General features: G+C 38.3%; 1 protein-coding gene and 1 long non-coding RNA gene across 9 annotated transcripts in view; one reads left to right on the top strand and one right to left on the bottom strand.

Annotated features, from left to right (window-relative positions):
- LOC112540287 (uncharacterized) lies at positions 1-22,705 on the bottom strand. Of its 2 annotated transcripts, none has more exons than XR_003084345.2 (4): positions 22,651-22,697; positions 15,818-15,928; positions 1,894-1,978; positions 1-315 (listed from the first exon to the last, which is right to left on the bottom strand). It is a non-coding gene; the product is annotated as an uncharacterized LOC112540287 (long non-coding RNA). The 2 variants fall into 2 exon arrangements; XR_015794684.1 differs by having other exon boundaries at positions 2-315; positions 15,818-15,925; positions 22,651-22,705.
- TNRC6C (trinucleotide repeat containing adaptor 6C) overlaps positions 21,493-26,740 on the top strand; it is a 156,268-nt gene continuing 151,020 nt past the window's right edge. For 5 of the 7 annotated variants that reach the window (XM_025164660.2, XM_007425038.4, XM_007425037.4 and 2 more), the window contains exon 1: positions 21,494-23,094. In XM_025164660.2, the coding sequence (XP_025020428.2) occupies positions 23,090-23,094 (5 nt within the window). In that variant the 5' untranslated portion in view covers positions 21,494-23,089. Of the gene's footprint in view, positions 23,095-26,740 lie in introns of all 7 variants that reach the window. The other 2 variants (XM_025164659.2, XM_025164658.2) reach the window with 2 other exon arrangements.

Below are 26,740 nucleotides of genomic sequence, written 5' to 3'. Positions count from 1 at the left end.
CAAAAAATAAATATAACACTTACGTTTAATAACTCAGTTTTAATCCATATCTCAAAACAATGCTAACTTTGCTAACTTTACAAGATTTTAAAATAAAGCAGATAAAAATACTGAACTCTAACACATACTGTTCTATAGATGCTCCAAAGGCTATAGATATGCTATTACTCACAACACCAAAGGAGATATTGGAGAGACATAAATATTTCCAAGAGAAGCTGATCCAGCTATTGATGATCAGTGCGTGTATCTAATAATATTTTTTTCACATGATCAATAAGTGTCAGTTGTTATATTCTGCAGAAATGTCCATTTCTGTAAACAAGAAAAAAAGTTTACAAAATACATTACGCTTTAATCAAAGGAAGTTACAAAAACTATGTCAACATGTTGATATAACAATAGATTTAAATGGGTATCTTTAAACATTTTGTAAAATGAATCAATTTTATTAAGTTAGAATTAAAAGTCCTGAACATAAACAATAATGGAAAAATACAAATGTTTGGCAGTTCACAGAATTCTTGTGTCTCTGCTAAGAAAAGGAAGCAGATAGAAAACCGCTTAATAATACTCAAAAGTTTGAACTTCATTACCATGCCTGAAACAAAATGTTTTTCAATCTTGTGACCCCCACTCTAAGCTATCTGCAGCCCCTCTGATGGGGGGGGGACATGACTCACAGTTTGAGAACACCTGGTTTCATGTTTTGCTAACACAAGAGTTGAAAGGCCTGCATTCTTCTTTCTTCCAATGTAACCTTCCAAGAGAACCGTATTGCCAAAGATTTTTCTGGACTCCCTCCAGCAACATCACTTGAAGGAATTTTTGTAAAAACCTTACATAAAATAAGTTGATGTGTGTTTTAGACTGTGACTTGGTAGTAAGTGGGAAGGAAGGAAGGAAGGAAGGAAGGAAGGAAGGAAGGAAGGAAGGAAGGAAGGAAGGAAGGAAGGAAGGAAGGAAGGAAGGACGGACATGCTACTTGCTGTTTAAAGCCAGAGTTCAGGATCAGTCTTATCTAACCTGGTGCCTCACAGATGTGTTGGACTACAGTGTTCAACTTTTCCAAGCAATTGTAAGAATTATGGGGGCTGTTGTCCACCACCACTAGAGAACACTAGTGTGGGAAGTTAATCCAGTTAGTCTTCCCTACAACCTGGACTACAACTCCCATTATACTTAATACAGCAATTGGAGATATATGGGGATAATGGTATATGTAGCCCAACATATTTGCAGAGCACCAGCCTGAGAAAGACTGACTTAGTTCAATATGCTTCTTTTGCAGTGGCCCATCAGATGCCCCTGGGAAGTCCTGAAGCAAGGTATGTAAACAGTAGTTTCTTAAGCCACTTTTCCAAAATTGTGGAAGGTGACTGCACTTTGGGAAAATTCTGGGCAACTAGAGGGTTTGTGTAAAACGTGTGTATGTAGTATCTGCAGAGATGCAAGAAGATTGCAGGGATACAGCCCTCTGATGACAATTGCCAATCCATTGGGCCGTAAATGTGATTGGAAGTGGGGAGCCAATACAAATTGGGTGGTGGAGGGAAGGGAGCTTTTGACTTGTTTCCTGCCTGGCCAAATCACTCAGGCAGGTGTGAACTCACCCAGGTTACAGGATCTAGCCCTGCCATAAATGCCTGACTGCTGATATCTCCTGAGGTACGGATGTTGCAAATGAACATATTTGTTTCTGCTTTAGGGATTTTGCTGTGCATAATAATGCATCTCTCGTAATGAGAACTACAGGAGTTTTATACATTTAAATTTGTCCAATTAATTATCCAGGAATGTTTTAATAGGCTTTATCACTGTAATTTCATTCTGAAACAAATATTTTTTATTGGATCAAAGATTAGTTTTTGTTCTTGTTTTTATCCCCCTTACCATTTTCTTTGTGGCATGGCAGCATCTTCTTATACCAAGGGGGGGGGGACCCTCTTCTTCATCTTCTCCCCACCCTATTCCACTCCTATATTTCAAGTACAAAAAGTAAACATAATGGTTAGAAAATAAATCATATTCTTTCAAAAAATCATTTTGTAAATTACTTTGCAAAGCAACAGCTATGCCATGCAATCATGAACAGCTTTCCATTCATGCATACAAGGAGATTTTAGTAATATACCCGGTGGCCATTCCACATGGGACAAGATGACAGATCAAAATATCAAAACAGGGGTGCATATTTTGCCCTAAGGGTGATTCCGGAAGCTATGTGAACCTTCTCCCTCACCTTGACCATCTCTCAGAATTTTAGACAAGTCAAGAAATATAAGAAACAGCAGTGGGAACTGGATTGTGCGCAAGAATCTTTGGGTCAGATTTCTGCACTAGCCAAGCTATTTCATAGAATTGTTTGGATAAAAAGGAATGACTTCAGGAACACTGTCCTGAGCAACTTGAAGGAAGTATGTGATACAAATGTAAGCAATAATATGTTTAAATGTAATAATAGCACTACGTAACAGCCCCCCAGGACCAAATTATTATATATGAATGAATGAATGAATGAATGAATGAATGAATGAATGAATGAATGAATGAATGAAAGTTGCAGTGGGCTCAATGTAAATCATGAACATGTTGGTAGAAGTGGTTGCAGTAGGGGAGCAAATACGGTGGTACCAATCTTTTTGTTTGGCTGGTTACTATATTTATATCCTGCTTTTCCTTTAGGACAGGAATGGGCAACATGCTTTGGCCATTTCTCATTTGGACTCTTGCAATGCAGTCTACATGGGGCCACCTTTGAAGAGCACTTGGAAGCTACAGCTGGTTCAGAAAGCAGTGGCTTTGGTAGTTATGGGCATGTCATGATTTGCCCATGTAAACCTTTTCCTCCCGAGCTGCACTCATTATAAGATTGTTTCCATTTTAAAGCCTTGCATGGTTCAGGTTCTTATCCTGAGGACCTTCTGGGATCTCATAGGTGGGTCTTTTCAATTGCTGCCCCCTACTTTGGAAAAACATTTCCCATGAGATCCATATGGCTCCAATCTTACTGGGTTTCAGAAAGGTTATGAAAAGCTTTTTTTTTTCCCAGCAGGCTTTGGGGACGTTATTCAGCCTTAAACAACAGTCATTATTTACAGTCATACTTTTGTGGCGCTCAGATAATTCAAGCTGTGATAGACTCCAGATGAATGCTTGGAAATTATTTCAAATGGATGTTGTTTGTGTACATACATTCCCCTTGTCTTCCATAATACTGGTTACTTCATGGGATCATTGCAAGAGTAAATTAAGGATCCATCTAATCTCTCATCTAGTTTTCACACAAGCCAAATTGTGAGATACTAGAAGCTGAACACACAAAGAATAACCCTTCCTCAGTGAACTCACTGAAGTTCAGTGTTAAAGGATGCAGGTTGAGGATGCATGTTCTCTGTAGTCATCATGGCAGAGAAATGTTAATAATTAATTGGTCTAATCCCTTTTTAAAGCTATGTTAAGTTAGAGCCATTGTCAGAAGGCAATGGCAAACCACTTCCGTACTGTCGCCAAGTAAGTTTCATGCATGTGTCCATGAAGCCACAACAAAGTTGTTATTTCACGTTAAACTAATGACTATCACAATATTTAGTGTTTTATCTAGTGGCAGTGAACTTCAAAATATAATGACTCAGTGGCTGCACACCTACTTAGACATCACATTTACCTGCGTCAAAGCATTCATCTCCCCTGCCCAGACAAGGGTTATTGGATGCTTTAGATGTATATGCATGACTAGGATCAGATCTATGATTTATATTTGCAGTTACTGTGTACATAATTTGTTGTTACCATTAGAATCCCATGAACCCTAGGAGAGCCTCAAGGGAGAAGGGTTGACCTGAAAAGATTTCAACAGTATGGAATAGATGTTCATGACAGTGTTTAGAACCATGAACTCAATGTGTGTGCTTGTTTTTGTACATTTTTTTATTGCAGTCAATGAACAGTCAATGAAGTCAATGTTTCTAACAATAAATGATGGGCTATTTCCAGTTTGTTCAATTTTGTGGGCCTCCATTCACTCTACTTAATCATTCTTATTACATTGCCTCTAATACTTAGAAAGCAAAAAGAAATTAATGAGACTATGCTATCACATAATTTGTATGATGTTCCTCACTATCTCTGTCCTACCTTCAATGCAAATTTGACCAGAATTCTGTATTCTGTATTCAAATCAAATATGTTCATGCCAGTAACAGCAATCAATATTTATTACATATGTAGACTCCCATATGGCATTTAGGTATTAATAAATCCAAAATTGGCTCAGAGAGCCACTTCACATATTTGGGCTGGATCCAGACTAAATTAGCAGAGCTTACATCCTATTGAAGTCAGTGGCAAAAATTAGTTATGATTAAGCCCTGTTGACTTCAGTAGGATCCAACCCACTACAGTACATTGGGAAAGAATTATTTTATACCCAGAATACCTTCAATACACACTTAAAATGGCAAGTATATCTCTGCAAAACTGTATCATTCAAGTATTCTTGTCAGATTGACTGCAGGCAACTTAAAATTCTAAAACAGTCTGTGAATTGGCTCCACTAATTTCCCATTCAGCTTTCAGAATATTGTTTTGTTTCTAAAGGAGATTAAAACTTTGGTGCCACCAAACAGCTAAGGAGCATGCCAAAGCAGTAACTGGAGGACATACTTTGTGATCCCCTGATATTTCATATATAACTCTGCAATAATCTCTGCTTTATAGTATCTTAACTGACTAATCTACATCTGTGCAGTGAAAATATTGTTTATTAGGCTAATTGCTATTGTAAAAAGTATAGCAGATATTACAAACCAATCATAGAAGGTTGGGGAGGGGGGACAACTAATCTAGTTCCATCAGGCAGCCCAAATTGATGCTGATCATTAGCAATCTCATAATTCTACCTTGCACTGCTGGAGTAATAGAAAGGTGATGAAGGAAATTATCAAGAGACTTGCTAATGTTTGCTTGAAAGCTCCTCTCTGGTTCTCTGGCTCTTCTCAGCACAGAAAGCACATTGCATGCAGATAGTGCACTGCACTACAACCACACAACTATACCAAGTCACTTTATAGAGGACCAGTAGTGTCCCGCAGGTGGAGTTCTTGAGAGCATTGGAATGCAAGAATGCATAAATAATTGCTTTTTTTTTTTTCGATACAAGTAAGGCGAGTCCCCCAAGCTCATTAAAACAAATTGAAGTTTTAAAACCTGTATTACTTCAAAAAATTAATTTACAGCTGTAGGGCTCAATGGCCCAGAGAACATTAAAGTGATAAATCCAGAAAGGTGATGTGATTAGAAAAGAATGCTTCTTTGGCTGCAACATGCAGGGCAGAGCAGGAACGGAGCAGGGATTTGTGTTAGAGTTTTACTTTTGCTTCACCGTTTCTGGATTTACAGGGGTAATGAAAGCAGATGAAAATTCAACTCATACAAAGCATGCACTATACATATATATTGTGTGTACATCTACCTTGCACACATATACACACATAGATAAATCCATTAATTCAAAACTGAATTATTTAATCCCCCCAGTACCTGACTGTTTATTATCCAAGCACTTTATATAACTTTAAATTCATTCACACATTCTATTTTATATTAAGCAGCATCACTAGTAGTAATAATCCAAATTTAGCAGCTATATTTTAAAAATGCAGATACTAAATTGTATTAATTAATGGAATTTATCTGCCGGCTTCTGTTGATTGGTGGTGCGTTAATTTATTTCATGTGAACTACTGAAAGTGCAAATATTTTATTTTTCCAGAGCTTTTGAAGAAGAAAGCAGATGATTATTTAAAACTGAAGAATTCCCAGTCATAGGGTCCCAACAAATCTGGAGCTTACCAGGTCTGACAGTCTGAACTAAACTGTCAAAAAAGTGACATGGCAGTAACTCACCAGAATGATATCAACATGGAAAGTACACTCCCAAATTATAACCAAAGGATTTAATGAATATACAGTGGATATAACAACTGCCCAGTCCTCTTAAAGAAATTGTAACGAGAATGAATTAGCCCTTGGACGAAGTCCTTGGCATACAGTGGGTCAAAAAAGTATTTAGTCAGCCACCAATTGTGCAAGTTCTCCCACTTAAAAAGATGAGAGAGGCCTGTAATTTTCATCATAGGTATACCTCAACTATGAGAGACAAAATGGGGGAAAAAATCCAGAAAATCACATTGTCTGATTTTTAAAGAATTTATTTGCAAATCATGGTGGAAAATAAGTATTTGGTCACCTACAAACAAGCAAGATGTCTGGCTCTCACAGACCTGTAACTACTTCTTTAAGAGGCTCCTCTGTCCTCCGCTCGTTACCTGTAGTAATGGCACCTGTTTGACCTTGTTATCAGTATAAAAGACCCCTGTCCACAACCTCAAACAGTCACACTCCAAACTCCACTATGGCCAAGACCAAAGAGCTGTTGAAGGACACCAGAAACAAAATTGTAGACCTGCACCAGGCTGGGAAGACTGAATCTGCAATAGGCAAGCAGCTTGGTGTGAAGACATCAACTGTGGGAGCAATAATTAGACAATGGAAGACATACAAGACCACTGATAATCTCCCTCGATCTGGGGCTCCACGCAAGATCTTACCCCGTGGGGTCAAAATGATCACAAGAACGGTGAGCAAAAATCCCAGAACCACATGGGGGGACCTAGTGAATGACCTGCAGAGAGCTGGGACCAAAGTAACAAAGGCTACCATCAGTAACACACTACGCCGCCAGGGACTCAAATCCTGCAGTGCCAGGCGTGTCCCCCTGCTTAAGCCAGCACATGTCCAGCCCCGTCTGAAGTTTGCTAGAGAGCATTTGGATGATCCAGAAGAGGATTGGGAGAATGTCATATGGTCAGATGAAACCAAAGTAGAACGTTTTGGTCTAAACTCAACTCGTCGTGTTTGGAGGAGAGAGAATGCTGAGTTGCATCCAAAGAACACCATACCTACTGTGAAGCATGGGGGTGGAAACATCATGCTTTGGGGCTGTTTTTCTGCAAAGGGACCAGGACGACTGATCCGTGTAAAGGAAAGAATGAATGGGGCCATGCATCGTGAGATTTTGAGTGAACACCTCCTTCCGTCAGCAAGGGCATTGAAGATGAAACGTGGCTGGGTCTTTCAGCATGACAATGATTCCAAACACACCGCCCGGGCAACGAAGGAGTGGCTTCGTAAGAAGCATTTCAAGGTCCTGGAGTGGCCTAGCCAGTCTCCAGATCTCAACCCCATGGAAAACCTTTGGAGGGAGTTGAAAGTCCGTGTTGCCCAGCGACAGCCCCAAAACATCACTGCTCTAGAGGAGATCTGCATGGAGGAATGGGCCAAAATACCAGCAACAGTGTGTGAAAACCTTGTGAGGACTTACAGAAAACGTTTGACCTCTGTCATTGCCAACAAAGGATATATAACAAAGTATTGAGATGAACGTTTGATATTGACCAAATACTTATTTTCCACCATGATTTGCAAATAAATTCTTTAAAAATCAGACAATGTGATTTTCTGGATTTTTCCCCCCATTTTGTCTCTCATAGTTGAGGTATACCTATGATGAAAATTACAGGCCTCTCTCATCTTTTTAAGTGGGAGAACTTGCACAATTGGTGGCTGACTAAATACTTTTTTGCCCCACTGTACATCAAATATCCAAAATCTGTGACCCACCAAACAGAAGGTAGCAGGTTAGCAAGGGATGTTTGTCTTTATATTCTGAATAGTGTTATACTAGGTCATCTTAATCCCTGAAGAAATACAGTCCAAGCAGTGAATAAATATGCAACACTGAGTGTGTGGCTTTCTTCTGAAAATTCTCTTTGGACCATACAATAATTCCCCTAAGCCTCACATTGTGACTAATTGGTTACTCTCGCTAAACTGACTGAATTATGCCTTTCTCTTAGAGCAGTCTATCATGATTAGAGAAGCCGGATTGCCTCAATATTCACCTTCATTATCTTAATATCTCTGAAACAGACCTCTAATGATCTATTGCTCTAAAATTTCAAGCTTGGTGCATGTGGGTCAGCGATTTGTAGAAAATAAAAGTGCCCCCCCTGCCCAGACAATTCAGGAATGAATTTAGAAGAATCAGGAGAAAGTCAAGTTTATAGCTCTTAGATGTGCATTGAGAACAAACTATGTCAGAAGTGGAGAACAGCAGGGTACTTTCCCCTGCTGCCACCAAACTCTCAAGAATTTTTCATCCTTCCTGATAGCTGCCAAAATTACTTTTGTTATGAGACTATCTAAAATGTGGTGGTCTTAAAAGAGTGCAATTTCATTTCCTTGCTTTAGGACCACTTGTTTTAAACGTGGCTGAAAAAAGCACTGCCGTTTCCAAATGGATTTTGCTTGGCTTGATGACAGTTTTCTGGCTTTACAACTAACATTTTCATGGGTCCTTACAGTGAGTGCAACAGGATAGACTCTTCTCTCACTGCTTCCTAGGACAGTACTCATGCTTACTTACATGGAATTACTGGAGCAAACTGTCAAATAACTAAAGAAGAACTGATGCAAAGGGAAGTTATTCTACAGATTCCAATGATTTCAGAGTCTCTGATTAATTTGGATTTTTAGAGATGTTCCCAATTACTACAGAAACACCATAAGCCAAAGGTTAACTACTTGTTCCAGACTTAGGTTCACACTTAGCCATTGAATTGCTTATCTGGGAGATTGCACTTCAAAATATAGTAAGTGGGTTCAAAGCAAAACCTAAAAGTGAATTCATTTAAGTTTAAAGTTAATTGAAAATAAATGTAGTTAATATGAATAATCTCCTGTCATATGTTTAAACTTTACTATGCAGTAGTAGCAACTTTTGGAGGACTCCAAAGGTCTCACCTTAAGTTTTGGGGGCTGCAAAAGACTTCACTGAGACATGTTCAGTATGAATTTGAGAAAGGCAGTTAACTCTACACTTTTTGATTTAGAGAAAGCATATGATAAAATGAATAGGTTTATATTATGGGATGTATTATGCAAGTATAGAGTCAAAAATTGGTTGCTGAATGCAATTAGAGCAGTAAGTGAAAGAAGTAACACCTGCATAAGAATAACTGAATGCTTAGGAAATGGTTCAATATGGAGCAGGCAGTAAGACAGTGATGTATGTTATCCCCTTAACTGTTTAATGTATTTATGAATAACTGTATAAGAAATGTTGTGGTGAAATAGTGCTGTATTGGTTAAGGTTTCCATTTGTTAGTTGAGAACTCAAGTGACTTGTGCATATTAGATAGATTGCATGATGCAGTGAGCATAGATCTGAAATTTAATGTATCAAAGACTAATGTAGTTGTGTTTAACAGGGACAATGGAGTGAATTATTGCAAGTCATATAAAAATGGCCCCGTCATTTTTATACGACTTGCAATAGTCATATAGAAGTCATATAAAAAAAGCCAAAATAATAAATGTGTGTTTTTACCACCTTCCTAAATACTGGGAGAATGGGAGCGAAATACATCTCTTGAAGAGCACATTCCATACCCTGGAAGCCACAAAGAACACCTTTCTTATTTATTTATTTGATTTATATGACCACCTATCTCAAATAGATGACTCTAGGCAGCTAACAATGTTAAAAATAGGTAAAACATATACAAATACACAGACAAAAAATAAAACACACAGCACCAGGAGAAATCACAAAAACATCAGTTAAAACAACCAGGAAACAGGCTTTGTCACACACTCAGGACCCTAGGCTTGAGCACAGAACCAGGTCTTCAAGTCCTTATGAAAGGCCAGCAAAGTCAGGGCCAATCTGATCTCTGGAGGGATGATATTCCAGAGGTTGGTTGGGTACCATACCTAATAGTCTGACAGTGAGGACATCTCCTGCTTGGTGGGTTTATACCAGGAGAGAATGATTCGACACATAATCAGACTCTAAACCATTTAGGGCTTTAATAGTCAACACAAACATCTTAAATTATGCCAGGTGGGCAACTGGTAGCCAGTGGAGGTTTTTCAGTATAGGTATCATATAATGTACTTTATAATGCACAGCAGCATATGCTTAGCACCAATTGCAATTTCCAGACAGTTTCCAACAATGAACTGCATATAAAGTGAGACCGTAAGAGATGCTCATGAGATATGCTGCCTGTAAATTTGCTTCTTCCCTAAGTCCATTTCAGAACTGAACTGACCTTGATTAAACTTAAAACTGAAAAACACAATTAGTAGCTGATATATATGCTTCTGAGTCCCCCACTATGCAGGTTTCTTCAAGAGTGTTGAGATGGCACCTCTGAACTACAACTCCCCATGTTGGCTAGGATTCCTGGGAGTTGTTGTCCAAACACCTCTGAAGAATACCAGACTTGTGAAAGCTTTATTCAACTGAAGGTATGAGAGAAAACCTTTGAATCCTTCCCAAGATAGATGACTTCCCTCCCTCCATATATCATACTAGCATGTCAAGGAAGATGCCTCAGGCTAATAATGTTAATGTGCACAAGAGTTAGTTGCTTGTCTTAAATACAAGCAAACATTAAATCATCTGATCTGCTGTCCAGAAACCAAAACACTGCTGCTCTATTTTGGCTCTCACTGAAGCAACCTCACCTAGACACCCTGTAAGAAAGAATGCGGACCAAATGGGTTGTGGCTGGAACACTAGCAGGGCTGCGTAGAGATCCTGTGTGCTTATTGCCTCAGCAATTTAACACATGCAGCAGGGACATATTTCTCACAGATGACACTAATAGTAACAAGTGACACTAGAATAGGCTTCTGCTGTCAAGCTTGTCACCCATGTGGTCATCACTCAGTAGAGCTGACGAGCCAGCAAAATTAAGAGCTTCTTTATGGAGCACAGTTGTGACAGAACAAGATATAAAAACTAATCTGAGATGGAGTAGATTCATCTTGGAGAGTTGGAAATGGCTGCAACAAAGGCTAACCTTCACGGAGCCCCCCCCCCCCCGCCATCTAGAAGGTTCTGTTGAGCACTCGTAAACAGGGGCCATGCAGAATTAAGGTAAGTCGGAGTACAAGGAAACTAAACACATATGTGAATCACATATGTGAGATGGCGGCTATATAAATTTAATAAATAAATCAAATAAACACTACTTCATTTGCAAAAAGATGTGCAAAAGGGGACAAAAGGAATAACTTGAAATTTGAACTTGTGATAGGAGAATGACCTCAGGATAAAAGTAGAAGTCTCTAGCAAACTCTGATAATAATCACAGACCTGGGATGATACCCAATCAGGAGTTTTCGAACTGCTGCTGAAGTTAGACTATAAAAGGCTCAAAACATGTTTTCCCTTGTTTGTAAATTCTCATTGTGCCTCATGCTTCTGCTTCCTTGCTCTAAAATCCCATTCATAATTCAGATTGTGATAAACAATGAGTTTTTGTGACAATAGTGCACCTGCACAGCTCATGGTCGTCAGATCCTGCATCCAGAGCTATGAGCTACCCTTAGCCCATGTGAAGAAATCTATTCCTTAACCAAGAGGCACCATATTCATTATTAATATGCAGTCCTTAATAAATTATCCTAAGGGAATATGGTCCTTGTCAGAAAAATGTTTGCTTCTCATTTCGATTTTAACTCTTCATTTACAAATTGTACAAACATAATCAGCTGAAATATATAGAACATTTCCATCATTGGGCTACTGTGATCACACAGGAATATCACTTACCTTTTGTGTTTGGATCTGTGGTACCTTTTGTTACAGCTCAAACTCAGCAATTAGGTTTCCTTATGAAATATGGGGAAGCTTTGGGGGTATTTCATGATAATTTGTATTGGTTGTACACAATAAAGTAAACCAACTTTACCACATTTGGTTTTGGTTTATGGTCCCCCCTGGTTTTCCTCCTCCACTATAATTCCCAAATGGCACTGAAATTTTGCAAAACACAAAAACTGTGAATCAGGTTAGTATTCTTGAAAAAAGGTAAATTATATTTTTGGAGCATTCAGTGATGACAGTGTATAATCCAATTACAATTAGAGTCAAGGAAACTTTACATATCACTAAAGGATTCAACAATTGGATCTTTAAGTTAGAAAAGATAAATAAAAGGAATGACCTCCCCATAAAGCTGTTATCGAATAGAAAATTCAAGGTCTTGAGTTTCACTCAATACTTATAGCAGGGTATAATGAGCGATTGTCCCAACACATTACCCATCAAGATCTCTTCACCAAAGGTTTATGATCATAGCTACCACTACCACAAGAACACTTGGATTGTATCCAACCCTATTGCTAGATTAATAGTTATGCCTATGTGTAATTTTAAAACAGTTTAGTTCCAGTTAGAAACCATTTTTGTAGTAGTGATCAGCAATTTAATTTCATCAACAAGATGTTATAATCACTAATCTGTCTTCTAACTTTGGGTTCTTACTGAGAAAGAGAGATGCTAAAGGCAGGAATATTTAATTCCTGTCTCCCAGCGTCTGGCACTTGAATATATAGTGGATAAGTACTGCAAAAAGAAGTTGTTTCAATTCATAGTATCCCAATATTCTGGAATCAAATTGCAGGCTCCAGTGGAGATTATGGCTAGCCTTTTCTAGTCTCAGAAGCTAAATAGGATTGGTCCTGGTTACTATTTGGATGAAAATCTACCAAAGAATACCAAAGCTATAAGGCTGGACTAGAAGTCTTTTTAAAAATCTCAAAAGAAGATAATGATGGATTGTTTCTATACTGTTGCCAAGAAAACTGCATGGATACAGCGGTACCTCGGGATATGAACGCCTCTACTAACGAACTTTTCGGGTTACGACCAGCTCCAGCCGCAAAAATTTACCTCGATGTGCGAACTCCACCTTGGGGTATGGTCATTTTTCCGCCCTGACACATGGTCTGTGGCCATTTTTCCGCCCCTGACACGTGGTCCGCGGCCATTTTTCTGCCCCTGACACGTGGTCTGTGGCTGTTTTCCCGCCGCACAGCGCGGCGCCCGGCCATTTTCCCACCCCTGACACATGGTCCGCGGACGCCAGAACGGATTAACGGTAATTACATTGAACCTTATGGGAAAATTTGCTTCGGGGTGCGACCAAATTCGGAGGGCGGAACAGATTAACTGGATTTACATTGAACCCTATGGGGAAATTTGCGTCGGGTTACGACCAACTCGGGATACGCCCAGAGTCACGGAACGGATTAAGTTCGTATCCCGAGGTACCACTGTATGTGTTATCCCAGCATATGACTGTCTTATTTTCTGTAAGCATCCTAAAATACCTATAGATTATCAAGAAAACATTACAAGATTTTGTTATTATAAACACAGAAACAAACAAAACCTCATGATCAGTCTGTAACCAACCTTGAAATAATCATTGCTATGCAAAATTAGCATTGGTCAATTCTCAATTCTCCCTCTTCCTATAGATCTATTTAATCCAACCCACTGCCCTTCTGATTCACTGGGACTACAGCATTCAGAATTTTGATCTGTGGCCATCCTTGTAGGGGAAATTTGGGAACTTAGCAACCTGGTAAATTGTGTTGGAACTAAGATTGCCATAAACCACAGACATGAACTTAGTTAATCAGAATAAAACAACAAGGCAGTGATGGTAAATGTTTTTCACTAAAATGAAACTGCCTTGTAACATATTATGCAAAAAATCAAACAAGGAACTTTTGTATTTTGTCTCAAGGAGGCTGTTAAATAATGGAGAAGCTGAATGGCACCCCATGAACAGAAATAACCTAAAACTTATCTTCTTCTACCATATCTGGCAGATTGGAAAAAGGAAAAATCTTGCACTTAAGTTGAATGACTATGGCATAAATATACAGAAGAACTGAACAAAAAAGACCCCAACACCAAAGATATGAGCAAAGGTTTGGTCACTGGATATTCTGGATATTTAATGTTAAATGGGCCCTAGAAAATATTGCTAACATGAAAGCTGCAGGAGTTGATGAAGTTTCAATAGAACTGTTTGAGATGATGTTGTTAAAATGCTACTTGCAGGTTGGAAGCAGTTACAGAAGATAGCAGTGGCCAAGGGACTGGAAAAGGTCAATTTGTATTCCAAACAAAAAGAGGGGGGGGCAGTGCAAAACAATATTTAGACAATTGCATTTATATGAGTTCTAACCTCCACAATATGACAAAATGAGAACGAACCTTAGGTTCCAGTCTACCCTCAGCCATGGAAGCTCTCCAGCTGACTTTGGGCCAGTCATTGTCTCTTATCCCAATCTACCTCACAGGGTTGTTGTTTGGGAAAAAAGAGGAGGGGGCGGTATATATGCCACCATGAGTCCCTATACAAAAAGCAGGATATAAATCAAATAAATAAACGTGCTAAGGGTACCACTTTGATGACTGGAAGAGAGAAAGAACTGAGGAAGTCTTCTTAAAGATAAAAAGAAGAGAGGTCAAAAGCTGGTTGCTGCTCAGTATTTTTTTTAAAAAAACAAACCTCAGATTATGCCAACAGGCAGTGCCAAGTGAGTACAAATAGGGAGAAAAGAACCTGAAGTAGCAGCAAATTTTATCTTCCTGACTAAATAATTCATAGGGATTGTGAACGTAGCCATGAAATAAAAATATATCTGCTATTTGGGAGAAAGACTGACAGATCTAGACAAGACATTAATGTGCAGTGACATCACACAGACAAATAGGCTGTAGGCTACAGCTTTTCAAGTTGTAACATATGGCTGTGAATGCTGAAAAGTGAATGAAGAAAATCAATGCCTTTGATTTGTGATGCTGGAGAAAATGGTTGAGAATACTCTGCACCGTAAAGAAGAACAAATTATTCAGTGCTAGATGAAGTAAAACCATACTGCTCATAGAAGCACTAATAATGAAACTAAAGCTTAGATATTTTGGACATATAACTCAAAGGCAACAGTCAGTGGAGAAGACCCTGCTGTTTGGAAAAATCAGAGACAATTGAGAAGGAAAAGATCAAAGATGACAAGATAGTTAGATAATATCACTGTTGGCACAAGTATAACTTTACAAAACTCAACAAAATTATTACTGACAAACAATCCTGGAGAAATGCTATCCATCCAGTCATGAATGAACAATAGCAAAGAAGTCTTTGTTACTAGGAACATGAGCTGTTCAAAATGCTATTATGGTTTCATCTAAAATTTAAGACCAGCTAGATTCCCTGCAGATACATTGATGATGGTCTTAACTAAGTATTAGTTCAGCATTAGAGATAGGAAAAAGTACTCTCCTATTGGAAGATCTTCTTTCCAATACTGTCAGTTAAGCCAATAGCTGCCTTCCCATCCCCTGGCTAGATAATCACATGTATAAACTAGAAACTAAGCAGAGTAGGAATAGCTCTATGTGAAAAAACCTGTATCTGGTCTAACTGAAGATTAAGTCATGGTCAGTATAGATTTGATCAGGAAAACTGTAAAAGGATTGTAAGATTAAAGAATCAACAAAACTTTGCTTTATTAACGTGGAATATATACACATTCTTGTTTTGTTAAGCCTCTCCAAAAATGTATCAGGAAATTAAAAAAAAAAAACAAGCAACATTTTGGTTTTATGAAAACACATAAAAGCTTAGGGAAAAAATCTAGAGTGACTCAGCTTCATAGAATCCTAGATGAAACAGATGGTCTGAATTTGGACCTGGTTATGGGATGGAATAATTATTAGTTGCCTTGACAGACTACCTTTGTCGGGACCACGATGGAGGAAACTACTCACCTCCTGGTCCTTTTAGATCTGTCAGTAGCTTTTGATAATATCAGTCATGGAATGCTGCTAGGATGCCTGTAGAGTTTGGAGGCACTGATTTAGTGATTCTGCTCTTACCTGATTGAGTGGTTCCAGTCTGTTACCATGAGGTATTAGAGGCTGTGGCTGCTCCAAAGTGCTTGCTGCTCTCCCTATCTTCTACATAAAGTTGATAGGTGAGGTCTTCTGCTGATTTGAAATGAGGTGCTATCATTAGGCTGATAATACTCAGCTGTACATTACCACATTACCAAGTCAAGCTGAAATGCAATGAAAAGTTTGAACAAATGGAGGCTGTCAGGGTCTGAATGGGGCAAAATAAACTCAGATTCAATCCATCCAGGGTTGAGTTGCTATATGTCAGTAAGTACCCATGAATATTGATAGTCACTCTGGATGGGGTTCTGTCCATCCCAAATGAACTGATTCAAGAGTTGGGAGTCCTTTTGGACTCATGACTATTGCTCAAACAACAGGTAGAGGCTGTGGCCCGGGAGCTTTTGCCCAGCTTAATCTTGCTTGCTAGTTTCAACCCCACCTGGGCCAGGAGACTTTAGAGATGGCAAGCCACCTCTTCAGCATCATCTGGTTTGATTAGCGTAATAGAGCACATTATATGGGACAGCCTTTGCAGATGATCCAGAAGCTGCAGCTGGTCCAGAATGCGGTGGCAGGAGTCCTGTGAGTCAGTTTACACTACTGCAAGATTCCAATTGCAGTGCTAAAATACTTGCATGGCTTACCTGCAGGCTTTTGGGCCCCATTCAAAGTGCAGGCCATCACCTCTAAATCATTACACTGTACAGGCTAGCACTGCAATACTATGCTGCCTTGTCAGCAATGAATCTGCCCATCTGGAAGGGACATGTTACGAAGGCTTGCTAAAAGTTCCCCCCATCCATCAGAGGTCACAGGGGCAGGGACGAGGTGGCAGACATTTCTGATGCGGCCCCTACACTCTGAAACTCTCTTCCCTAGAGGTCTATGCAACCATTTCAAAAAGCATCCCAAACAGCCCTCTTCCACCGAGCTTTTTTAACCCAAGTTGAGTGCTAATGGTATCCATTGGGGAGTCACATGCTGCTTTGTATTGATTAATATTTTTACTCTGTTGTAACCCATCTAGAGTCTTGACTGTTAATTTACAGTTTTTATAGCCCACTCCCAACAAATAACAACCCAGCTGGGTGGCAACACCGATGGCCCCAAAAGCTGGGAAGAGAGAATAATGGCTTTCCAGTATTGGAGAAAGCAGTGAGTGAAAATGTACTCAATCAGTTTTAACAGATGTTCATTAATTTGGAACAAGCTAAGAGAAGTTGCTTTTGTCCTTCATTTCAGTTAGAAACATTCAACCAAATTTGATTCAATATGAATAAGTACTATGAACTTAAGAGATTTTTTTAGAAGACTGGGATAGCCTAGTAGTTTCCTTTTCTATCAAGTCTAAGTAATGAATCACACACAACTATAACACAACCACAATATTTGGCATTTTTAAATGTAACAATAGCAATAATTAAAATTAACCATTCCATTTTAAGTTCTTGAACATGATCTTTTATAAAACCTTAGAGTGGAAGCAAATTTCAATTGGCACGTTTCCTTATAATACAGCAAAACAAACCACTTTCATCAGGCAACAGCAATGTATATTATTTAATCTGTGGACACTAAAATCACATTCAAGCCTGGTAATTAGATTGTAACATAGAGCAGCAATGATGTCACATAGTTGTGCCCTGTTCAGTTTGCATCAGACTTTTGAGTTACGTCAAAATCAAAATCCTTTCAGAAAGTATCAGTAAGATAATTTTCCACTGCTCCTTTTGGGCTGCCAGCTAGGAGACAGGCACTGCGGTTGCTGACCTACATTTATAAGCACTACAAAATGGAATTCCATTTGCTATTTTTGTTGTTCAGTTACTCCCTTGCAACTTATTTGTCCCCCATTTAGATTTAGATGTGCAGCAAACAAAATCCTGCCCCCATCCATCATCAGTAAAGTCAAGGTTGATTGGTTCCTCTCCCAAACCGAGCCATTTCAATACAAGTATAATCAGATCTGCTGAAAATTGCCAGGACCTGAAAATGCTTATTTTGTATCGCTAGTACTTTTTTTTTCTGTAAAAAGCAAAAGATTACTTCAAATTTGGCTGCTAAAACACTTTGTGCATAACGACAATGTTGTCTAGCCTACAAAGCTTTTTAGAATAAATATATAGCACAATTTTTTTTTCTTTTTTGGCTTTGTTCTGGACTTCTCTTCCTATTGCTTTCTTGAGCAATGTGGTCTCCCTCCAGTGGCAAAAAATGGTTCTAATTACATTTCAGTCTGTAAATCAAAGACAGTATCAGACTTATCCTCTACTGATAAAAATAGAGCCATTGTGCGTTGATGGGGGATGGGAAGCCCAATACTTCATATTTGCCAATCCATCTTCACCGGTATCTGTTATATCCATCATACAGAGTTCTAAGATTTTTTTTCTTGTATGCCAGGGCAAATGTCTCTTAAAACAAAGAATTCTAGCAGTTGTTTGCAAGAACTATGATCAAAACTCAGTAGAAACTGTAAAATATGAAAGAATATGTTATTGTAAGTAAATAATAAAAACTACGAGCCATCTGGACAAAAAATTATTCATTACAAATGGCGCACACACAAATTATGTCAAAACAGAAAACTCATGGATCAGTTTGATCCCTGTCTTCTTAGAGGAATTACTATGTTTAGTAGTAATATGGCAATATAGGGAATCCAGGCAAGTGTGATCAAACATCTGGTCAAATGTCTCATGAAGTTTCTGATGCTTAAAAACTGGCTTGTTGAAAAACAACTGCCTTTTGAACACTTTAAAAAGAATTGATTTATTCAGAATAAATGTTCATTGTACTGTAGTTAAATAAAAATGAATTTGAACTTGAAAATAAGGTGGGGTTTTAATTAGAGATACTATCATAAAAACAATCAAAAAGTTGCAGTGCTGAGCTTCATGAAAAAAAAAGTTTTATTCTGTTTTAGTTGGAAATGGCTAAACGGTAATAGCAACATTGTGTATCCCTGCCTAAAAGAGATCTGGTTTTGTGTCTAATTTAATTTTCAGATATTTAAACATTCAAACATTTACTAGATCTTTTATCAGCACAATAATTATAAAAAACCTCTAATTCTTCTCATGCTAACCTTTTAAATCTTTTATTACCATCAGGATCAATACCTGTTGATGCTGAGTCAACTTTCATAATCCTTTAGCATGCAATTGCTTTTAGCCAAAACGTTGAGTGCAAGACACCATGAGGCATAGTGCTCTCATGCCAATAATATTCCATCTGGGTGGAAAAAGAGTAAGGAGCTGAGAAATCATACTGTTATGCTTTGAACTCTCAAAATCCTGGACAATTATGTCATCTTGTAAAGGAGTCTAAGATGTATATTTCAGTTGGCCCAAAGTTTGTTGCAGCGTGTACACATCAAGCTTTTTTATTTGTTTCTACCTAAAAGATAAAGATGTGCTTGAGACTCTTGATGACTGCATCCCCAGAGTTTTCTTGGCAGTGGTTTACAATTGCTTGTTTTTGTTTTTCAATTTCCCAGTCCAGCCAACAGCCCTGGAATGCCCAGGCGATTCTTCCACCCAAATACTAATTGGAGTCAAACCTCCTTAGTTTCTGAGATTAACCAGGGTCAGCAAGGTGTTGCCACTTCCTAAGGTGCACATTAACTATTAATGAAAGTTGTCTGGTGTCTGTGCTCTGAGCAAGTATTGGACCAAATGTAATTCTATGATTTCTGAAAGAGTTTATTCTTATAGAATTGCGATTATGTGATTTCGAATGGCCTAAAGCTTTATGATGGGATGCAAATGACCAGTTCAATCAAAATGATACATCTATGGAATATACTTTTAAAAATCTTCATGATTATGTCTTTAAATAAGGAAATCCGATGTGATTTTATATATGCTTATTCTGTAGTTCATACCACTGAATTCAATACTTGTAGTTAACATTGTCTTTTTTTTGCCACCTAGGAAATACATCCTCCAGTTATCTATCAATGTATACCAAAGCTGGCTCTCCATATGGCTAGGTTCACACAATACACTAAGCCAGATTTTGTTTTAACCATTTTTTAAAAATTAGGCCCTGTCCACACATAATGTTAATCCATACAAGGTAGTTTATAAATCCCAGCAATTGGTTTTACACATTGTGCTAAGCTAAAATCACACATTAGGGGTTAGTACGATATGAGAACTTACAGTGAGTGAATATGAGAACACTCCATGAAGACAGCTTATTTGGAGATGTAGCACTTCCAAGCCTGCACTTTGTTCAAAATGAATACAGGCTACATTTATAGACATAGCTGTCTTCAATAAACTGAATAAAACCAAGAATAAGGCTTTCCTCTAAATGAGTGTATCTTTCTCTTTTCGCTAACTTTTTGGACAGCGAGAAACCAAAACATTTATTGTAAAAAAATACTATTCCCTTTCTTAGCCCTGTGATATTGCTGGTTCTTCTCTGAAAAGTAGCCTGACCAGCCTTTGGCTGACACTACCCAACCAAGCCATGGAATTTAAAAGATTAAATCTATTGACTTCACCCCAAACCTTTGCAGTCTGCAGGCATTACATTGGAGGCACTCAGTTTAATTTGGTGCTCCCTTCAGGTTGGAAAGGTTAACTATCTTTGGCTGCGATTCTGTGAACTTAATTGAGAGTAAGGACCACCAAAGCGAGGATTATGCCATTATTGATTCTCTCACCTCCTCTCCAGCTCACTACAGACAGTATATTAAACAAACATCAAGCCACTCCCTCAGCTTGGTGCCTGTTCAGCTCAGCAGCTGGGTGAATCCCAAGGCTCACCCACCTTTTCTGAGGCCAGGCAGTGGACCAACAGGTGTAGCCTACCTTGTGCATGACATCCTGGCAAACAGGCTTATTATCCTAAACCGAGCTCTATAATGGGAGTGGGTTGAAATCAAATTTGCCAGGTATCCTGATTCTTCCACGGCAATGCGAGGTGACTGCTCAACAATCCACTGTTTATGACAAACTCGGAAGAAATGGGCTAAAGCTTTTTTTCTTAAAAGCGGGTAATAAAATTATTAAATAGCAGTGGCGTTGCATCTTAGTTCTTTTATTTTAGTTCTCCTTTCAGCCACTATACTGGACGCTTGTGTTGCGAAACAGATGCAGGCTACTAAAATGATGATTTCAGCGTACATCAGCCAAGGATACAGTTACATAAACAAACAGGCAGAGCAGCAAACTATTTTATTTTCCAAATGGTCTTATCGCAACAATCCTGCTGGGGCTGCTGCGTTTTCCCTTGAAAAGTTACCAAGACGAATGCCTGCGCCGCCTCGTTCACAGCCTGGGTTTTGTTTTGCTTTTCTCCGTGCAGAGCGGCCGGAACGACACGCGATACCTACTCCCTCAATGGAGATTTAGGTAACACACAAGATGGACGGAGCAGGCAAACCTTTCCAGCCAGCGAGAAGCCTCGGCGCCAGCTCTCACGCGACGAGACAAGGCTGAGAGAAAGGCGGGGCTCGCTAACTGCTCCCGTCGCCCCATTGGCTCGCCTTTTTATCTTCTTTGCATGTCTCGGAGCCTTCTTTTATGCGCTCGGCTTTGCCATGTGATCAGAGAGGTGGTTGGGACTTCCTGTTTGAGGTCAGGGAAGGGAGGGGGAGGGATTCTCGCCTCTCTTTCTCCTTCTCTTTTGCTCCCTCCCCCTCGCCCCGTTGTGGTCTCGCGCTGGCTGCCTGGCGGGGCTCTTGTCAGTTAGTAACAAAATGGCTGCGGTGGCAGCAGCTCTGCTCCTGAAGCGGAGGGCACAGGCGGCGGAGGCGACGGCGGCTGCTGCTGCTGCTGCTGCTACTGCAAGGAGGAGTGGAGGGCCGGGTCGGCGGCATCACTAAACCCAGCGGCGTTGCTTGTCCCGCCAGCGGCCCAACCCCTTTCCCTTACAAACGAAAGCTCGGTCCGAGGAGCCATCCCTGCGGCCGCTGCCTCCATAAATCCCCCTGGTTCCCCCAGAGAATCTCTCGTCAATCGCTGGGGAGGGACAGGAGAGCTGCTGCTGTGGATTCTGCTCTTAACTGGGTGGATCCCACGGGGAGAGCAAACGACTGACGGACCTCCTTATGAGAAACTCAGCTGCGGGATCGCCCCGGGTTCTGCGGATCCTGTCTTTGTGAGAAAGAGACTGGATTTTTGCCTTCTCTGGATCCACCTATGTTTGGCTTGTCTGGGTGGATCCGCATGAAAAAGAGTGGTGGGGTCCCTCCTCACCACGAAGCCTATTTTCTGGATCCTTTTAGGATCCTTGTACATGAGAAAGACTGCTGGAGCTCCCTTCCTTGGATCCACATATGAAAGGCACTGCTGGTGGATTTCCCTGGCATTTGTGGATCCTTGCCTGGATTTTTCTCCCCCTTGGATCTTCCTGAAAGAAACTGCTAGATCCTTTTTTCTGCTTGTGTTCTACGTCTTGCTTTTCTTTTTTAAATAGACTCTACTGGGTACTTGGATCTCTGTCTCAGACTCTTCTGGCTCTTTTTTGTTTTTCCTGAGCTAATCTCCTTTAAACTTCTGAATGGGTTCAATATTATCCATTTTAATTTGCACTTTTGAAAACAAAATATTCAGATGCTCCTCCATATAAACTGAGAATCTGCCAACACATTTTTAAAAGCCGTACTCTGAACAACTACAAAGCATACAGATTTCACGCTCATCCTGACAGTATATTTTTGCTGCAACCATCTATGTTTAATTTTAAAAACAATTCTCTGTGCAGAATTCTATATGAGAACTCATAATTGTGAGTTTTGCTTCATTGGAGAAAAAAAAATCTTGTTTTGGAATTGGACCTGCTTCTGCTGCACTTACCTTCTGGGCTGGAAATAAAACTGGAGCATATAGCTCTTCTACTGTTGGTTTCTTGTCTGATTTTCCCAACCCCCTTCCTCCTCTTTTGTGGCAGGATATTTTTGGTGGTTTTTTGTTTTTGTTTTTTAATTTGGAACGGGCATAGATATTTAAAAAACCTGACTTTATTGGCCGTGAGAGATTTTTTTCATATTCAACGTGAAAAATACGGGTATTTTTTGTAAGAAGAAGCATTAAAGGAGCACGATAGTGAAACTCCCAGACGCCAGACAAAATATTCACTTGTTCGTTTTAAAGGAGACTGAGTCAAAAGCTGCCAAAGAGCCCCAGAAGGAAACGAAGCAAGGTAAGAGAAGGACCAACCACATTCTTAATATGGAAGCAGAAAAAGTTACAAAAGGAAAAGACCTCTTATGAAGTTCAGTGCCTGCAGTTCCCTATGCGGTAGGTCTTGATCAGGAGTATCTAACTGTAATCTGTTTTTTTAATCATTATGTAATTATTAAAATGAAAAATTAACAGAGTACTTTCCCCTATCGAGCTAATGTATTCACAAGCTAAAATATCCCCAATTGACAGCTTCAGGTACTTAAAAAACTTTAGTACTTCTCATTTTCCTTGCCACTATTAAAAAGTCCAAATGCCTCATTTTTGAAAAAGTATGGAAGAAATAGGAAATAATGAGAAATGATTTCTTCTGAATTATTAGAGTTTACATGGTGTTGTTAGTAACTCTTACTATCATGTGATGTGCTGTTTGGAAAATAGTGATAATTAGTCTTGGCAATTTCAGTTTAAGTGTTGCTACCACGGAGAAGCTGATTGAATGTATCCAAGTGGTCAAAACTTGAACTTCATCTATGATTATTTACAGTTGGGCATTTAAAAAATGGACAGGACAATTCTGTATAGACTTATTTGAATTAAATTCCAATGTGTTTAGTAGGACTTACCAATTGGTAAATGCATAGGACTGCAGTCTTTTTTCCCCAGTGTAGTTTTTCTGATGTTTCCATTTCTTTGCTGGAGTATTCTTAATAAAGCTAGATTTCTTCCCTTTTCATAATATGTTTTTATTAAATGTAACAAACAGTGAATTATTGAAATAAATACAGTGGTATAGTTACAGTTTGTGTGTAATTTTACCTATGGAACTTTGCTGAAATCCTAAGTTTTTTAAAGTCAGAGTCTAAGCTCTCTAGACATGTAATTCATACATAGAAAGGTATTATGATGCTTTTAAAAGAATATTAAAATGGTGATTATGACTGATTTAAAATTACTAAGTATTTTTGTCATTTTATAGATGCTAAAGTATGATTTGATTACTTAAAAGTCTGCATGTGGAGCAGCAAACAAAATAACATCTCTGTAGTACTCTAGACAAATGTTTTCATGTCAGTAGATTCATAGCACAGAAACCTAGGTTGTGGAAAAAAATCTGCATAGGAAATAAAGCATCTATATTTAATAATTGCAGAAATGCTTTTAAAAGCCTATAATGTGTTTTATTATGATTTCTGCATATTTGAGCTTTCTTTTCTGTTTTGTATAAGTTAGTTTTGTCCATATACTATAATTATATCATTTCTATCAGAAATTAGAGAAGGAAATAATTGAACAGTTTTTCACAGGATAAACTCAGGACTTAATATAACTTGTTACAGGAATTTCTGATTATCATCAGAGTCGAGGGTCCCTTTCCTTTAGGTTCTGTTTCAACTCTATATTCTCAACTTTGATCTAAAATAATGCCTCAGAAATATTTAACATATCTTTCATAGATACAAACATGTTTTATTCCTATTTTTTCTGTTATCTGACTAAATTTTCTTTTCTGTGCAAGCATTTTAGTAACCCTTAACAAAATATTTCTCATAGATAACTTTTGAGAAAAAGGAGGCTATTACTTTTTTAAAAATCGTGTTTTCTGATGTAATTCCTAGGTAGTTATAGTTATTGATACATTTTTGTTTATTTTTTTAGCATATTTGTAACAACATGATACAATGCTGTCCATTTTTCACTGATATGTTAAATAGATTATGAACAAGATATAAGATTTCTAATTTTGCAATAATTTTGTTGGATTCTTAATTTTAATGAGAATATGTTTCCACTGATCAAGGATTAGATGGACTTAATGGATGATAGGGTTCAAATGTAGCCCTTTTAGTGCAATATAGAAGACAGAAGTGCGTTCTGTTTTCCATTATTGATTTATTTTCATATTTTCTGAAGGAGAATAGTCAACCTGAGAGTGACTGACCAGAGCAAAGGAATAGTGGGTTTATAATAGATATAGCTCAATGAACATGTCAATGCAGTGCGCAGCAGCTGTGAAAAAAATGTGAGTTCCATGCTGGAGATCATTACAAAGGAGTCGCAAATAATACTGCACTGTAATGCTCTTATACAAATGTATAGTGTGACCATACTTGAAATGCTGTATATACATCTAATAACTGTATCCTAAAAAGCATATTATAGAACTGAAAACGGTGCAGAAAATGGCAACCATAATTATTAGACAGTTCTATATGTTCTCATATGTAAATTATCATTTAGTGCTTTTTGAGAAAAGCAGAGTAACTGAGAGCAAAATAGAGGTATATAAACTGTACATGGCATAAAAAGAAATTGATGGCTAAGTTTTTCTCTTTCATAATACAAGAATCAAAGGTTATCAAATGATGCTGAGCGGTGGAAGATTCAGTGGTGGAAATGCTTCTCCACATAGCATATAAATTCTGGAATTTGGTATGACAACATACAGCTATAGCCATCAACTTTGATAATTTTAAAAGGGATGATATATACTCATGCAGAAGTAGACTGCTACTAGTAAATGAGGCTATATGCTACCTTCAGGATCAGAGATAGCATGCTTTAGAATATCAGTTGCTGGGAAACAGCAGCAGAGGAAGATGTTGCCTTCCCTTCTTGTTTGTGGGGTTTCCATAGGCATTTAGTTGGCCATTATGGAAATAAATATTGGACTAAATAGGCCTGTGGTTTGATTCAGTTGGGTTCTTGTTTCATCAAGCAGTCTGTAAAACACTTTAAAAATTTATTATAATACCCTAAACGTATGTTTGTTCTTCCTCACAATATGACTGTTGGACGTCCAGTATTGATATTTTAAAATACTATGTCAATGCCTCTTTATCATCTAAGCAGACACAAACTCATGAAGGGTATTTGTACCCTTAAATCGTAAGTTCTAAAGCATTATACTGTATCACTTTTGTGTTTGGATTGTCCATCATGCCTTTGTGAAATTCATCACAATTCTTGAATAGGTAAGGAGATGAAAGATGGATAATGCACTTACCTATGGATATAGCTTTTGATGAGAAGTTCTGCTTTGAGCCTCACACTATGTTTTTTAAATGTGTAGTAATAAGAGAAATATCCTATATTTTGAAATTCCATTTCTTGTAAATCTTCAGTATTTTTTATTGTGTGAAAGAGATCCTTTCACACAATAAAAACCACTAATTATTTTCCCTGATTGTAAGAAACTAGTAGTTTTTAATTTTTTTTTCTGAAGTTGGAACTAATGTACCCATTTAGCAACAATGATTGATCCTGCTGGGCAGACAGATACTAGGATATTAATTAAATATTTCAATTTTTCTTTACTGTTTTAAATATTTCATCAGTATTCAGTGTATTATAAATTCAAGGATCACATGGCAAGCTTTGGAGTATCATATATCTAACAACAGGTTTTTGGGTGTGATGTGTTTGGATGTGTGCCTGATATTCAATATTTTAGCCAGGTATGAAAAAAGGGCAAAAAGGAATGCTCACTGTAGCAAAGCGCGCTTATATATTTTTCCTTGTCCTAGTTAAAGATGCAAACAAATTTCCATCGATGGAGAATTCACTTTTATTTACAAGGGTAATTGTTGCCTTGATAGTAAGCTGTAGAAATATAGTTGCTAAAGCATCAGTGTAGATATAATTTGGAACTCGGCATCTTAATGGAATAAAAAAACAAGGCCATTGGTAAGGAAGAATGAATAATACCTAAAATTACATTTAGTTGTTCTCTGCAGCTGGTCTTGTTGAGATAAATATGCAC

Source organism: Python bivittatus, unplaced genomic scaffold (genome assembly GCF_059951505.1).
Source record: "Python bivittatus isolate LINGU-HERP-01145 unplaced genomic scaffold, Pbiv_v1 ctg000080_np1212, whole genome shotgun sequence".
Classification (NCBI taxonomy): domain Eukaryota; kingdom Metazoa; phylum Chordata; class Lepidosauria; order Squamata; family Pythonidae; genus Python; species Python bivittatus.
Note: the sequence above shows the minus strand (reverse complement) of the source record. Positions and strands in the feature narration are given on the sequence as shown.